The sequence below is a fragment of the Hypanus sabinus genome, chromosome 9, assembly GCF_030144855.1.
Source record: "Hypanus sabinus isolate sHypSab1 chromosome 9, sHypSab1.hap1, whole genome shotgun sequence".
Taxonomy (NCBI): domain Eukaryota; kingdom Metazoa; phylum Chordata; class Chondrichthyes; order Myliobatiformes; family Dasyatidae; genus Hypanus; species Hypanus sabinus.
The window spans coordinates 88,989,946-89,007,470 of NC_082714.1; the positions used below are offsets into that span (position 1 = coordinate 88,989,946).

The 17,525-nt window shown below is 44.4% G+C and overlaps 1 protein-coding gene across 2 annotated transcripts in view; it reads left to right on the top strand.

Annotated features, from left to right (window-relative positions):
- itga10 (integrin, alpha 10) overlaps nt 1–17,525 on the top strand; it is a 194,973-nt gene that overhangs the window by 69,452 nt on the left and 107,996 nt on the right. For both annotated transcript variants that reach the window (XR_009514026.1, XM_059980120.1), the window contains exons 2-3: nt 1,812–1,923; nt 14,438–14,547. Coding sequence is in view for 1 of the 2 variants with exons in the window: in XM_059980120.1 (XP_059836103.1) it covers nt 1,812–1,923; nt 14,438–14,547 (222 nt within the window). In the remaining variant the exon portion in view is untranslated. The remainder of the gene's footprint in view (nt 1–1,811; nt 1,924–14,437; nt 14,548–17,525) is intronic.

The window sequence follows — 17,525 nt, forward strand, 5'->3', positions numbered from 1 at the left end:
ATTGTTAAACTAGCTTGTAGAAGAGAGTCACTGGCTGTATCATCACTGATTAAGTTAACTCTGAAAGTTTGCACCTGTTCTTCAGTCACACTTTATTGACTTGTGCACAAGGAGAAAACATGGCTCCTGTTGCTAAACTGTTCGAAAGTTGAATAAATAGACTAATTGGATACAGATATTGACCAGTTGGTAACCTTGTGGATGTTTAAATTCCCTATCATAAAGAATTCATGACAGTGCCTCTACTTTTAGGTTTGCATAGATTTGGCATGTCACCTAAAATTTTCAATAGATGCACAGTGGAGAATATCCTGACCAATTGCCTCATGAGCTGCTATGGAAACCCCAATGCCCAGGAATGGAAAAGTCTACATACAGTGGTGGATACAGCCTAGTCCATCATGGATAAAGCCCTCCCCACCATTGAGCACATCTCCAAGGAGCACGGTTGCAGGAAAGCAGCATCTATCATCAGGGACCCCCACCATCCAGGCCATGTTCTCTTCTCACTGCTGCCACCAGGAAGAAGGTACAGGAAACTCAGGAGTCACACCACCATGTTCAGGAACAGTTATTAACCATTAGGCTCCTGAACCAGTGTGGATAACTTCATCTGCCACTACTCTGAACTGATTCCACAACCTATCGAGGATCTAACCTACAACCTATCACTTTCAAGGATTCATCTTCTCAGTATTACTTATTTTTTACTTGCACAATTTGTCATCTTCTGCACATTGTTTGTTTGTTTGTTTGTTAGTCTTTACTTATGTACAGATTTTTAATAAATTCTATCTTGTTTCTTTATTTTCCTGTAAATGCCTGCAAGAAAATGAATCTCAAGGCAGTATACAGGGCATCAAAGGTCACAGGGAGAAGGCAGGAGAATAGGTTTTATAGGGATAATACATCAACCATGATGGAATGGTGTAGCAGATTTGATGGGCTGAATGGCCTAATTCTGCTCCTATGTCTTATGGTCTTATTCTGAAAGCATGTGACTGGATATTGTAGAGTGTGCAACACTTTGTACCTAACCCCATGCTGTCCCTGTCCTGGGAGTATGTGATGGGACAGCTCGAAGGCCAGCACTGTCGACAAAGGGAGAAAGCACACCTGGGGTGCAGGCCCCTGCTCCGCGCTCAAAGACCATCGATGTGGGTGGGTGATGAAGGACACCTGTGGATGTTGGGTTGTCCCAGGTTGGTTGGTCCTGGGGTCAGATGTCCGTACGAGCAAGCGGCACAAGGGGCAATGAGTCAGTGAGCCCAGAGTTTGAGCCTGGAGTTCGGGATCCCACTATTGATTAGATGGGGGAGGTGGTACATACCGAAGAATGTAGCCCAAAGGTTGGTTGGAAATCCAGGATTTGAAACCCAAAGGCCGAATTCTGGAGACAGGAGGCTGGACTTAAAGGACTGTCCGTGGGTGGGACACATACAAGGCACTGCAGATGGTGGAAATCTATGCACAATCAACAGGTCAGGTTAGCATCTATGAATGAGAATAAACAATCTTTGTTTCGGGCTGATGCCCTTCGTCAGGACTTGTTTTTGCTGTTGTTGTGTCCTGTGTTGTTCTGCTGAATATTGTAAGCATGACACAAAATGTGAGGTGACATCTACGGGTTGCCCCCAGCACATCCTTAAGTTGTGTTGGTTGTTAACACAAATGACACATTTCACTGTCGGTTTCAATGTACACGTGATAAATGAATGAATCTGAATCTCGACTCTCTACCCAACTCATAGTGACTGGTTGTAGAGCTGATATCTTACTTTGCATCTAATCGTCCATATCTGCTTTGACAGGCTTCAGTGACTCATTCAACATTAACGTCAAAGAAGTCAGAACCTTCAGAGGACCAAAGAAGGGTCAGTTTGGGTATAAAGTTCAACAACAGGAAGCGGAGGGTCAGAAATGGTAAGTTTGCAAATAATTTTCTTTCAAACTTCAGTCTGAGTATTCTGAAGTCTTTTAGACACTGTTATCTTCTCCAATGTGTACAGAGATTAACAAACAAGTACAATCATTGAAACATAGAAATTCAACAGCGCATTGCAGGCCCTTCAGCCCATAATGTTGTGCTGACTATGTAGCCTACTCTAGAAGCTGCCTAGAATTTCCCTACCGCATAGCCCTCTATTTTTCTAAACTCCATGTATTTATCTAAAAGACCCGATTATATCGGTGGCCACTTTATTAAGTACACCCTTGCACCTGCTTTGTTATTGCAAACATCAAATCGGCCAATTATGTAACAGCAACTCAATGCATAAAAGCATGCAGACATGGTCACGAGGTTCAGACCAAACGTCAGAATAGGGAAGAAATGTGATCTAAGTGACTTTGACTGTGGAATTGTTGTTGGTGCCAGATGGGGTGGTTTGAGTCTCTCAGAAGCAACTGATCTCCTGGGCTTATCAGACACAATATAGAGAATGATGTGAAAAACAGAAAAACATCCAGTGAGCAGCAGTTCTGTGGGTGAAAAAGCCTTGTTAATGAGAGAGGTCGGAGGAGAATGGCCAGACTGGTTCAAGCTGACAGGAAGGAGACTAACACAAATAACGTCACATTACAATAGTGGTGGGCAGAAGACCATATCTGAATGCACAACATGTCGAACCCTGAAGTGGGTGGGCTATAGCAACAGGAGACCGTGACACATTCCACTCCTGTGCCTAATCAAGTGGCCTTTAAGTGTAAGTTCTATCTCATGTCCCTGGCTAAGCTGATCTGTTGGCTGTCAGCTAGGAGAGCAAACAACATCTTGGAATGCAAAAGTAGCAGACAGGACTCCTCCTCCAGGGACCTCTGATACTTGTGTGGGGGCAAATTCACACCTTCAATAATCAGTTAGCTTCTCGGCATCTGGTCCTGAGCACTAAGAACTTCAAACTGGACAAGGTACCAGAGAGCAGGTGAAGAGCTCAAGGATAAAGTATCTGTGCATGAAATGGGTCTGCTGCTGTCATCCTGTGGACAAGGAAATAGGCATGTCAAAGTTCAAAGTAGATTTTATTATCAGAGTACATGTATGTCCCATATACAACCCTGAGATTCATTTTCCTGTGGGCATACTCAGCAAATCTATAGAATAGTAACTATAACAGGATCAATGAAACATTAACCAGAGTGCAGAAGACAACAAACTGTGCAAACGCAAATATAGATAAATAGCAATAAATAATGAGAACATGAAGTAATGAGATACCGAGTCCTTAAAGTGAGACCATTTGTATTGGGAACATTTCAATGATGGGCGAGTAAATATAGTTATCCCCTTTTGTTCAAGAGTCTGATGGTTGAGGGGTAGTAACTGTTCTTGAACCTGGCAGTGTGAGTCCTGAGGTTCCTGCACCTTTTACCTGATGGCAGCAGCAAGAAGAGAGCATGGTCTGGGCGGTGAGGATCTCTGATAATGGATGTTGCTTTCCTGTGACAGTGTTTCATGTAGATGTGCTCAGTGGTTGAGAGGGCTTTACCCATGACGTACTGGGCCAAATCCACTACTTTTTGTAGGATTTTCCATTCAAAGGCATTGGCCAGACATTTGGTCCTACAGGAATCCTTCAAATGCTCACTCTGATTAAAAGGCTCCACTTTGCTTGGGAAGCAACTGTGACCTTTATCGATCCTGCTTTGCATCAGTTATGGAGCAATTCCATCTATTCTCACCTGCCTCTCCAAATCAGAATCGGGTTCATTGTCAATGGCAGATGTCGTGAAGTTTGTCTTCTTGTTGCTACCATTGAGCGGGGGTGCAGGAGTCTTGGGTCCCATACCGCCAGGTTCAGGAGTAGGTGGTAGCCCTGTAGCCATCAGGCTCTAGGTCTGGGATCACTCACCTCAGCACCGAATTGACTCTGTAGCTCTGGCCTGCAGCCATCAGACTCCTCGACTGGTTCCACTTGCCTCAGCCCCAAGCTGGCTCCATGGCCATGGACTCACTTTCAGAGACTCTGCGGTTCACTTTGCAACTATTATTTGTTCAGTTGTTTTATTGTTTGCATGAATTGTTCTCTTATCGCACATTGGACGTCTGTCAGTCTATGTCCTGTGTGGTTTTTTGTGGGTTCTATTGTGTTTCTTTGTTCTGTGGCTGCCTGCAAGAAGATGAATCTCAGGATTGTATTGAGTATACATACTCCGATATAAGTGTACTTTGTTTTGTGGCAGCAGTAGAGTGCAATATATTAGAAATGGACAGAGCCCGATGGGGAGCTGACAGTGGGCTGATAGAGCTGGGGAAGGAGATGGGACAAGTGGGGAAAGGGAGAAGAAAACTAGTTGGACAGGTCAGTGGGGGTGTGGGCTGCCTGAGGTTGAAAACTTCAATGCTCACACCAAGCAGAATATGTGATGCTCTTTATCCAGTTTGCAATTAGCCCCTCAGAATTTGACATATGTCATGAAATTGTTGTCCTGTGGCAACAGGACAGTGCAATACCTGAAAAAATTGCTTTAAGTTATCTTAAAGCAATCTGCCCTCGATCTGCCCTTATTGTCTGCCTACAAGGTGGACTTCAGGAAGGTCCAGATGAACCACCTTCCTCTGCAAATACATGGCTCCTCCTTAGAGAGAGTTAAGTGCACCAAGTTCCTGGGAGTTTACATCATGGATGCTTTAAATATCTTTTAAAATGAATAATGCAGAAAGAGAGGAAAAGGTGAGATAGTGTTCATGGACTGTTCAGCCATATGATGGCAGAGGGGAAGAAGCTGTTCCAAAAACATTGAGTGTGTGTCTTCAGGCTCCTGTACCACCTCCCTGATGGTAGCAATGGAAGAGGGCATGTCCTAGATCATGGGTCTTTATTGTGGATGCCGCTGTCCTGAAGCACTGCCTTTTGAAGATATCCTCGATGGTGGGGAGCCGAATGCCCATGATGCAGCTGGCTGAGCCATCAACCCTCTGTAGCCCTTTCCAATCTGTGCAGTGGAGCCTTGGCAACAGAGGTTCACCAAACTTTGCTAAGAGCCTATGCTCAGATTCAGGGAAATCAAGTTGTTGAATGCCGTTACAGCTCAGGCTGTTGGAGCTTGCAGTTCTATTCCTGTGCTGGCATCTATAAGGAGTTTGTTCATCTTCCCCGTGAAGAACTCTGGTGCCCTGGTTTCCTCCCACAGTCCAAAGATGTACTGTTAAGTCCAAAGACGTAGGTTAATACATTGTTGTAAGTTATCCTGTGATTAGGCTAGGGGTAAATTGCTGGACGGTGTGACTCGTTAGTTGAAGGCCATGCTCTGTGCTATATCTCTAAGTAAGTGAAATAAAAACTGACCAAGATTATTCAGAATCTCAATTTAAAACCCTTTCTCTCCATATCTTCATTTGCATTGGCTCATAATTACTGAGGCTCAGTTCCACAGATCATGGGGATTCTATTAAAGAACGATCCCAGTCTGGGGAGGATACTTCCAATGGAACGGTTGTTCATGCAGATATAATGCATGGACCAACTGTGTCAACAATCGATCTGCCCGAGGAAATCAAAGCATTGAGTAGCATCTGAGGGGCATTGTTGACATTTCATGTCAAGACTGCATAAGGATTGAGGGTGGAGAGGGGAGATAGCCAGTAAAAGAGAAGCAGGAGAGTGGTGAGACAGGGGCCAGAGTTGATCAGTCTTACATGACTCGATCTGCCCTTATTGTCTGCCTACAAGGTGGACTTCAGGAAGGTCCAGATGAACCACCTTCCTCTGCAAATACATGGCTCCTCCTTAGAGAGAGTTAAGTGCACCAAGTTCCTGGGAGTTTACATCATGGATGACCTTACCTGGTCCCTCAACATCACCTCCTTGAATAAGAAGTTACAGCAGCACCTGCACTTCCTCAGGAGGTTGAGGCAAGCGTGGCTCCCTCCACGCCCATCTCAACTGAATTTTACAGGAGCACCATTGAGAGCGTCCTGACAAGCTGCATCTCCATTTGGTATGGGAGCAGCTGAGCATCAGACCGGAAGTCCCTTCAATAGACTGTAAGAACGGCCAAGAGAATCATAGGGGTCTCCCCAGCATCCATCGGGGACAGTTATCAGGAGCTCTGCATATGCAGGGTCCTTCGTATTATCAAGGATCCCACCCATCCATCCAGCATCCTCTTTGACTTTCTACCATCAGGCAGGAGACTCCGATGCATAGATAAGAACGGTCAGGATGGGAAACAGTTTTTACCCTCAAACCATTAGGCTTCTGAACTCCCAGCTACATTGTATTCAAAGTGTCACTGGTTTATCTGTTCTGTACCTTACAGAATTTATGTACCTTACTTGGTTTGTTTATGTGTGATTCATTTGTAGATTTTAATTCTTACTTTCATAAGTTATTGTGTATTCCATGTGTTATGTGTACTACTGTTCTTTACACCCAAGTCTGGAGAAACGTTGTCTCATTTGGTTATATACACGTACATAGTTAATTGACAATAAACTTGACTTGACCTGACTTCTTTGTAACCTCAACATTTTAATCTCAATGCACTGAGGTGGTGATATGATCTGTATCGATGCTGTGTGATACAAAGGTTATCAGTATTATGAGACTTTGTCCTAGGGTGGAAGTGGCTAATACATCACCCCTTCTGTGGCAGCAGCTCACCAGTGTCCTCCATACTGGGCCAGCCTTTCAAGTTGTCCTCAGGTGTAGCCCATCCTTCCTCTCCCAGGGACGAGCTCTTTGGAGCTTCTGTAGCTCTGGGTTTTTATGGGATGTGGTTGCTAGCCCCATGTCCAAGACCCTTCATCAGGACATAGACACAGGAGGTTCTGGAAATCCAGAGTCACACACACAGACTGCTGGAGGAACTCAGCAGGTCAGGCAGCATCTACGGAGAGAAATAAAGAGAAGGAGAAGAAGTGCTGAGAGATTTGGAGGAAGGAGAGAATTGGACAGTTTTAAAGTTACCATTCCAGTAGTCTGAAATGTGGAAGGCAATGGAAAAAGAAGGGGATGATGTTATAACTCTTAAATAATTCTCACTTGGGAAGGACAGGCAGTTTTCGTTCCATTTTAGACAAAGGAGTAAATTGTTTTGTGACAGAAAATTTAAAAGCTGTGGATTAACCGCCCCCCCCCCCACCACATATCTAAGCCACACGTCAGCAGGAATGGAAATCATGAAAGCTATGTCTCATATCTCCAGTGTGCCCCCCCCCCCCCCGTTCATGAGTTCAGACATACTTCTTCCATTAAGCAACTATGTTCGTTAATTGAAATCAGATTCCTGAATCCAATTCCTGGCCTTAATGTTGAAATTCTGGATGAAACATCAACCCAGGCAAGCTCAGGATTCTTTTAAAACGTAGCCAATCGCTCCATCAAGAAAATGCAGGCAATTTTTATCTTGGCCATCTCAACTCATCATGCTGACAAATCTTGAATGCCTTAAGAAAGCATTAATTTGCTTATTACACTCAATGGCCACTTTATTAGGTACACCTGCTGGTTAATACAAATATCTAATTGGCCAATCTTACGGCAGCAATGCTGTGCACAAAATCACGCTGACATGGTCAAGAGGTTCAGTGCAACACAACGCTGGAGGAACTCAACAAGTCAGACAGCATCTGTAGAAAGAACTGGGGCCCTTTTATCAGGAAGGGAAGGGGGAAGAGGTGGGGAGAGGAAAGGAAAGAGGATAGCTGGAAGGGGATAGGTGAAGTCGTGGGTAGGAAAGATAAAGGGCTAGAGAGGAAGGAATCTGATAGGAGAGGGGAGTGGACCGTAAGAGAAAGGGATGGAGGAGGGGACCCAGTGGGAGGTACTAGGCAGGTGAGAAGAGGTAAGAGGCCAGAGTGAGGAATAGAAGAGGGTAGGGGGAGGGAAGTTTTTTTACCAGAAGGAGAAAGCAATATTCATGCCATCATATTAGAGGCTATCCAGACAGAATATAAAGTGTTTTTCTCCACCCTGAGGGGGCCTCATCTTGGCACAAGATGAAGTAATGGACCGACATGTCTGAACAGGAATGAGAATCGGAATTAAAATGCTTAGCCACTGGGAAGTTCCACTTCTGGCGGAAGGAGCAGAGGTGCTCACTGAAGTGGACCCCCAATTTACAACGAGTCTCACCAAGGTTCAGTTGTTGTTCAGACTAAACAAGGGAAAGAAATGTGTTCTAAGTTACTTTCACCATGGATTGATTGTTGGTGCCAGACAGGATGGCTTGAGTATCTCAGATCTCCTGGGATTTTCATGCACAACTGCCCGTAGACTTCACAGAGAATGGTGTGAAAAACAGAAAACATACAGTGAGAGGTAGTTCTGTGGCTGAAAATGCCTTTTTAATGGGAGAAGTCAGAGGAGAACGGCCAGACTGACAGGAAGACAACAGTAACTCAAATAACAATTGTGTGTAGAGGAGCATCTCTGATGCACAACACGCTGAACTTTGAAGTGGATGGACTAATACTATGGCCACTGAGTGTATTTTGAGAATTTCTACAGATGGCCTTGCTCTCTGCTAGCTCCTGGGTTTCCACAGCCACTCTTAGTGTCTGGTGTAACTTGCCACTCTTCTTTCCTGTCAGTGGATGTCACACCTGTTCCTTGCTGTGTTCCACAGAGTCAGGGGGTATGTTGGAGATGAAGTTCCATCGAGTCAGTGCCTCCCCAACTGAGTGCAGAACCCCATGGAGTTGGGGGGGCACTGAGCTGGCCCAGAGGGCTAGAATGGGAATAAGGAGACTCACTCAGAGGTGAAGGTTGGTGGTCATTACTGTATTTGTTACTCAGACAAATCAAACAGGATTACTCCTTTTGATTTTGGGAGTGTAACACGAAAGAGAGAGTGTGTAGTGCATGCAAGGTAGTGTATGTGAGGGAATGTTGTGTGTATGTGTGAGAATGTAGTTTGTTTGTGTGAGTGTAGTTGTGTGAAAGTGTGTGAGAGTGTAGTTGTGTGAGTGTTTGTGGTTGAAAGAGAGTAGTGTGTGTGAGAGTGTAGTTGTGGGTGTGTATGAGAGTGAGTGAGTGTGTGTGTAAGTGTAGTTATGTGTGAGAGTGTAGTGTGTGTGTGAATGTATTTGTGTGTGTGAGTGAGTGTGGTTGTGTTTGAGTAGTTGTGGTTGAGAGAGTGTAGTTTTGTGTGTATGTCATTGTGTGTGTGTGTCTACACACGAGTGTACAATGGGTGATGAAGAATTGGCCTCGCTTTTCCCTGACTACTTCTTGCAGTCAGAGAGATGTGAGATAATAGGAACAGTAGCTCCCAATGGGCCCAATTTGAGTGAATGATATCACTTTCAAGACAGAGAAAGGGGCAAAATATTTTTAACTCCAAAAGTGAGTCACTCCTAATGTCTGATTCTACTAAAAAAACAGGAAGGACTGAATATGATTTGCAGGTTTCAGATTCTCTTTTGTGTCTGGTAGTTGGACAATATAAGTGATTCTCTGTTTGTTCGATGCCAGTGTCACATCTGTTTCTCTAATTACTTGGCTGATGTGAAGCTATTCAGAATTTGAAAGCCTTGGACACAGTAGCTGCAGCTTGGATGTGCTTCTGCAGCCTCTCAGCGGTACTATCTGCTGATATAATTTCCGTAGCTGATACAATACCTCTTGAACTAAGTCCCAGAGCTTTTTAGATGCAGTACCTAAATGAGTCATGGAGGACTTTGACCCAAATTCCTCCCAAGCCCCCTCGCTGCCTTCCCTTAGGTGTGAGCTCACGTGGCAAGCTTCTCTGCACCATAAGCCACTGCCAGAGCTATGAGGCAGCTCAAGCACTTTGAGTACCTTTAGGCTAAAGGGGCAATCTCCTTACGACTCACATATATATATAGGCCATTTCAGCCTGTCTTTGTGCACCTCCTCATAAACTGACTTCTTAAGACAGGAGCAGAAGTAGGTCATTTGGTTCATTGAGCCTGCTCTGCCATTCCATCATAGCTGATTTATTTTCCCTCTTGACGCCATTCTCCTGTCTTTTCCTTATAACCTTTGACACCCTTACTAATCACAAATCTATCAGCCTTCGCTTTAAACATATACAATGACTTGGCCTCCACAGCCATCTGTAGTAATGGATTCCACAAATTCCCCATCCTCAGACTACAGAAATTCCTCATCACCTTTGTTCTATAGGATCGTCTTGTATTCTGAGACTGTGCCTTCTGGTTGTAGACTCTCCCACGATTAGAATCACCCTCTCCATGTCCACACTATCTAGGCCTTCCAATATTCAGTAGGTTTCAATGAGATCCCCCCTCATTTTTCTAAACTCCAGTGAGTACAGGTCCAGAGCCATCAAATGCTCTCATATATTAACCCTTTCATTACTGAGATCATTCTCATGAATTTTCTATGGATCTTCTCCAATGTCAGCACATCCCTTCTCAGATAAGGGGCCCAAAACTGCTCACAATTCTCCAAGTGAGGCCTCATCAGTGTCTTATGAAGCCTCAGCATCACATCCCTGCTTTACAGTCTTGTCTTCTCAAAACTTGGTTTTCTTACCACTGACTCACCCTGCAAGTTATCTCTCAGGGAGTCTTGCACTAGGACTCCCAAGTCCTGTAGCACCTCTGATTTTTAAATTTTCTCCCCATTTAGAAAATAGTCTACTCCTTTACTCCTTCCGCCAAAGTGCATGACCATACATTTCCCCACAATATATTCTATCTGCCATTTCTTTGTCCGTTCTCCCAATTTGTCCAAGTCCTTCTGCAGACTCCCTGCTTCCTCAATACTACCTGTCCCTCCAACTATCTTCATATTGTTCACAGACTTGGTCGCGAAGCCATCAATTCCTTCAATTCCATCATCCAAATTATTGATGAGTACATCGTGAAAAGAAGCAGTCCCAACACTGACCCTGGTGGAGCATCACCAGTCACTGGTAGCCAAACAGACAAACTCCTTTGTCTATCCTGCCTATTATTTTATCAGGAAATTGCAACAGATTTGTTGGGCAAGATTTTCTCTTCAGGAAAGCATGCTGATTTTGGCCTATTTTATCATGCGCCTCTATGTAGCCCGAAACCACATCCTTAATAAGCATCCCTCTTGTGGTGCAAGTCAGTGTGTTGAATGCCATCACCCTCCTTTCTATGAACCAGATTGTATGCATTCTGCAAGACTAGCTTCGAGAACACTCTTGCCCCTTGAAAGCAGTGCTCATGAGTGGAAGATGGTAACAATTCTTGACCATTATGTGATTCAGACCTCTGTAATCAATATATGGCCGCAGGCTCCCATCCTTTTTCTGTACAAAGAAGAAGCCTATGCCAGCTGGTGAGGTTCTGGGCTGAGTGAATCCCATGGCAAAAGCCTTCCTTATGTACTCCATAGCTTTTCTCTCTGGGCCTGAGAGTTTGTATAATCGACCACGCGGAGGACAAGTACCTGGCTGTAGATCTATTGTATAGTGGTAGGGTCAGTGTAGTGGGAGAGTCAAGACTTTGCCCTTGCTGAAGACCTCTTCCAAATCCTTGTAGATAGAAGGGATTTCTACTGGCTTGGGTGCTGCATTTACCCCGAAGGACTAGGCTCCATTTTGGATAGATCTGGCAACTAGTGTGCTTTGCCTTAGCTGCTAGAATTCCAGGGCACTTTTTAGGCTTGCTCCTGAACTAGAGATCCAGTTCCGGCACACCCCTGAGTGGACAGGGTCAGGACTTACACAGTCCTGTTGGCTGGAGCTGGCTTGTCTGCCCTTGAAGGCAGGACTGGGTCTCCTGAAGGCGCCACGCTACCCCGAACAGAAGCCTGCCCCTTCGCTGGCTGCTGGTCTTGGGAGAGTCAGGGGGTCGGAACACCAAGGCGAAAACATTCTTTCTTGCAGTGACTGGACCATGCAGTGATCCTCCCTTCCTTCCAGTTCATGGAAGGGCTATCCTGAGACATCCAAGGGTGCCCAAGGATCAGGGGTATGTGAGGAGACTCAATGATATAGAAACCAATGTCCTTTGCATGATCCTCTATCCTCATCCTCAAGACCACTATCTGCTGCTGGATCTGCTTGGAACCAAGCAGATGACCATCCAGGACAGTTGTGGACATGAGCTGGCTCAACTCCTGCAGCAGTATGTTGAGCTGACAGGTGGTTCTCAATTCCAGGAAATTTCCAGCTGCCCCAGAGTCCAAAAAGGCATTCGCATCTTGCCAGTTCATAACACAGGACAACAACATCCTCAGCCTGATACCAAAATCCTCGAGGCTGGGAGTAGTGGCTATTACCGTCACAGTCCTCCCAACACCAGGCGGGCTTGACAGTTCTCTTGACAGCTGCAGCTTCGGATATTCAGCCCACAAGTAATCTGCTTCCCCTCAGTAACAGCAGCAACCTCGACTCCTTTGCTGGAACCTCTCATTGGCAGAGATTCATATGTGGCAATTTGCATGGGTTGGACAGGATCGTGAGCAGGAGACGGGCTGGTTGTGGTCCGGGATGGGAGAGTGGAATTACGAAGCATTAAGGCTGGGCTCAGGCTAGCCCTCTTCGACTTCTTGATGTAGTCTCACTTATGCTGCCAGATGATTATCAAGATGAATGGATTGATCGATCAGAACCTTTAAGTCCTCTGCTAGCTCTCCAAGGTGAGGGCATCCTTCAGTTCATCTTGGAGTCTGTGGCGGTATAGGGTGGCCAAGGCCTCCCCATTACAGTTATTCTTATGGATCATGGTCCAAAACTTGATAGTGTTGTCGGCCGCTGACTGCCCACCCTGTCAAATCTTCAACACACAGTCCAAGCCATGGCTGGGCGATGGAACATCTTCCTCATGACGACCACGAAGTCCTCTGAATCTGAACAAATCTCCGACCTTTATTACTAATGCATGGTGGCCCAGGCCAGGGCTCTCCCAGTCAGAAGAGAGATAATGAAGGCCACCTTTCCGCGCTCTGAAGGAAACTGGGACGGCTGGAATTCGAACCTAATGTGCATTGAATGAGGAAGCTGCAGCAAGAGCCCGAGTCATTGTCAAATTTCTGCGGGGCTGGAATTGTAGCAGGAATGATTGGCTCTCCTGAGCGACTCTGACTTCCTCCTTGCAAATGTGGACATTGTGTATTTCCAGGCTCCGTCTGGCCAGTCACAGTGGATGAAGGACTGATGCCCTACTGGCTCCATACTGGCTCAACCATACTGTGATGAGAGACCTTGACTAGGATGGTTTGGACCCAGATGCCGGAATATCCGAGGCTAGGATCAAGACACGGTATCAAACTGGATCGAGAACTGAGCACAAAACAAACACTAGACGATATCAGTAGTAGGGCTTACTCCTGAGCACTGGACCTCAGTTCAGATGCTCTTTAAAAACTTAATTCTTGGTGCCCAAAACATGATTGCTAATTAGCGGGACAGTCCTGAATCTTTAAAGGGGTTGTGCCAGCTATCCATACTCCAGAAAGTTAGAGGAGCTAAACCCTAGAAGCTGGTGCGGTTGGGCTGTGTAGGAAGGGGGTGGGGACCCCCCCCCCCCACTATGTCATCTGATTTCTGAATGGACATTAAACGCACTACTTTTTTATTTCTTTTTACACTACTTATTTAATTTAACTTTTTAATATATATATACTTCTTACTGTAATTTGTATTTTTATTACTATGTATTGCAATATACTATTGCTGCAAAACAACAAAGTTCGTGACATATGCTGGTGATATTAAACCTGATTCATATTCTGACTTCATTAGGATTTTGAGGAGACCTGGTACGTTAGCAAAGACTTCAGCAAATTTGAACAGATGTACTGTGAAGAGCATTCTGACTGGCTGCCTTCTCTGGTGTGGAGGCTCCGGTGCACAGGATCAGAAAGAGCTGCAGTGGTTGTAGACTCAGCCAGCTCCATCGTGGGCATGAGCCTCGCCAGCATCGAGGTCACCTTCAATAGGCGATGCCTCCATCATTAAGGACCCTCATCACCCAGTACATGCCCTCTTCTCATTGCTACCATCAGGGAGGAGGTACAGGAGCCTGGAGACACAGTCAGTGTTTTAGGAAAACAACTTCCTCTCTGCCATCAGATTTCTGAATGGATATTGATCCCATGTACACTACCTTACTGTTTGCACTACTTATTTATTTCTCTTCTATTTCTTATTGTAGCTTATAGTAATTTTTAATGTATTGCAATGTACTGCTGCAACCAAACAACAAATTTCATGACAAATGCCAGTGATAATAAGTCTGATGCTGATCCTGCTCTGAGCCACATGCACTAAAATCGTGTTCCTCAGTGACGATATTCAACCAGGTACCTTTGCGGTTTGCTCTGGGCTACCCTCAGGGTGGAGGAGCAACACCTGTCATGCTGATTGAAAGATCTCGGCCTGAAACGATGGCTCTTTATTCCTTTCCATAGATGCTGCCCTGACCTTCTGAGTTCCTGCAGTGTTTTGTGTGTGTTTCTCTGGACTCCCAGCATCTGTGGAATCTCCTGTGTTTATGTTGTCATACTGTGTCAACTTTTCTCCTTAGGTTGCTGGTCAGTGCCCCTTGGGATGGCAATGCGAAGAACAGGGAAGGTGACATTTATCGATGCAACGTGTCCAACCGAAAGAGCACAACCTGTTTGAAATTAAACTCAGGTAAAATAACTCTTAACTTTTTCGGTTCAGAGCCATCAGTGTTTGACTGATGGTTTAAGAATAATGGGGTAATGAAGAGCCCCTGCCCTGTGTTCACTTGATTGGAAAGTGGAAAGGGAACTTCTCTAATCCAAACTGTCCCAGTCATGTATGTGAATGCCGGGACAATGTAAAAAGAGCTTTACTCTGTATCTAACCTGTACTATCCTAGCCCTGATACTGTGTGACCAAACCTTGTACAGGGAGCTTTACTGATTGTGGATTTCAGAATAGGTAAGACGAGAGAATACACATCAGTCCTCACAGAGGGATCAGAAGTGGAAAGAGTAAGCAATTTCAAGTTCCTGGGTATCAATATCTCTGAAGGTCTAACTGAACCCAACATATCGATACAGCTATAAAGAAGGCAAAACAGTGGCAATATTTCATTAAGTTTAAGGAGATTTAGTGTCACCAAAAATACTCACAAATTTCTACAGATGTACCGTGGAGAGCTTTCTAACTGTCTGGTGTGAGGGGGAGGAGGGGGTGGATACTGCACAGGATCAAAGTAAGCTTGTAAAATTAGTCAGTTCATCATGAGTACCAGCCTCAATAGTATCCAGGACATCCTCAGGGAGTGATACCTCAAAAAGTTGGTATCCAGCATTAAGGACCCCATCACCCAGGTCATCCAAATCATGAACCTCCTCTGGACTCTCTCCAATGGTAGCACATTCTTTCTGTGATACGGGGCCCAAAACATGTTGATAATATTTCAAATGAAGCCTGACTAGTGTCTTATAAAGGCTCAGCATTATCTCCTGGTTTTTATATTCTATACCCCTTGAAATAAATGCCAACATTGCATTTGCCTTCTTTACCACAGACTCAACCTGTAAATTAACCTTCTGGGAGTCTTGCACGAGAACTCCTCTGCACCCCTGATGTTTGAACCTTCTCCCCATTCAGACAATAGTCTGCACTATTGTCACATTTACCAAAATGTGTTATCATACCTTTCCCAACACTATATTTCATCTGCCACTTTGTTGCCCATTCTTCCAATTTGTCTATGTCCTGATGCAATCACATTGCTTCCTCAGCACTACCTACCCCTCCACCTATCTTCATATCATATGGAAATTTTGCCACAAAGCCATCAATTCCATTGTCCAAATCAATGACAAACTATGTGAAAAGTAGTGGTCCCAATACTGACCCCTGAGGAACACTAGTCACAGGTAACCAACCAGAAAAGACCCCTTTTATTCTCACTCACTGTCTCCTCCCTGTCAGCCATTCTGCTATCCATGCCAGTATCTTTCCTGTAATGCCATGGGATTTTATCTTGTTAAGCAGCCTCATGTGTGGTACCTTATCAAACGCCTTCTGAAAATCCAAGTAAGTGACATCCACTGCCTCCCCTTTGTCCACCCTGCTTGTTACTTCCTTGAAGAACTCTTAAAAAATTTTTTCAGGCAAGATTTCCCTTTATAAAAACCATGCTGACTTTGACTTATCATCAGTCTTCAAGTACCCTGAAACCTTATGCTTAATAATAGACTCCAACACTTTCCCCACCACTGAGGTTAGGCTAACTGGCCTATAATTTCCTTTCTTTTGCCTTCCTCCCTTCTTAGACAGTGGAGTGCGCAATCTTCTAGTCCTTCGGGGCCATGCCAGGAGCAAGTGATTCTTGAAAGATCATGACCAATGCGTCCGTTATCTCTTCAGCAACCTCTCTCAGGACTCTGGGATGTAGTCCATCTGGTCCTGGTGACTTATCCACCTTAAGACCTTTATTTTTTCCTAGCATTTTTACCTTTGTAATAGCAATGGTACTCACTCCTGGTCCCTGACACTCATGGACCTCTGGCACACTGCTAGTGTCTTACACAGTGAAGACAGACGCAAAGTACCCATTAAGTTAATCTGTCATTTCTTTGTCCCCCATTATGATATATATAATATAGGATTCCAGTTAATAGGAACACATCTGGACCAGTACATTTTGGCCCAATTAAGTGGCTGCCCCAATTAGCTAAATTTTCATGGAAATAGTTAAAAAGTTATTAAAAAAAAGACAAACTACCGTTTAACTGAGTAGCAAATTATGCACTTAATGAAATACAGAGCAAATTAGAACTTTACCAAAAATACAGCAGTGCATGTACCATAAATCTGTGTATTTGTTCCTGTTAGTTATCGACCGAGACATTAATCTAGTGTATGCTGATGTGTTCTTTTGATTGATGGTAAATGAACAAAGTCAGCACAGACACCTAGTGCAGAAGTGGACTGCCTTCAAATAATGCTTCCGACAATTGCATCCTCCAGATCTTCATTTTCATTGTAACACTAAAGGTGATTGTCGATACCTTCAAATTCTCCATAGTCCCCAACTTGTTGAAGTAGTGAAATTGTTTCATTTTCACTCCTGGCCATTTCTGGTATCTCCGAGCTTGAATGCTTGAAACTGCAGTGAGCAAAACAGTTTTGAATTGTCTTACTGCTTATTTCTCTCCAACTAGTAGTGACAAAGATCACTGTCTGTTGAACACAAATACACAAATGACACTATCTAAAAACTGTTCACTCTAAGCAAGGTGTAGTTTCTAACGGCCACACGAGTGCACGCTACTGATATTAGTTTGAAACTGTTTGACAATAGTCTCCCATCCCAATTAAGCAGCATAGTCTCCCAAATAAACAAAGGGAATCACATCTATCTTCTCAATTAGCTTTTGTTCTTTAAGAATTGTCCCAAATAAGTGGCTGTCCCGATTAACTGATGGCCATTTAACTGGAATCCACTGTACATATGTATATAAATTGAATTAAATAAGTAGTACAAAAACAGAGCATAAAAAGGCAAAAACAGTGTCAGATAGTGTACGTGGGTTCACTGACCATTCCGAAATCTGATGGTGGAGGGGAAGGTGTTGTTCCAAAAACTTATGCCAAATTTCTTGTATTTGTGATACTTAGCCAGGCTT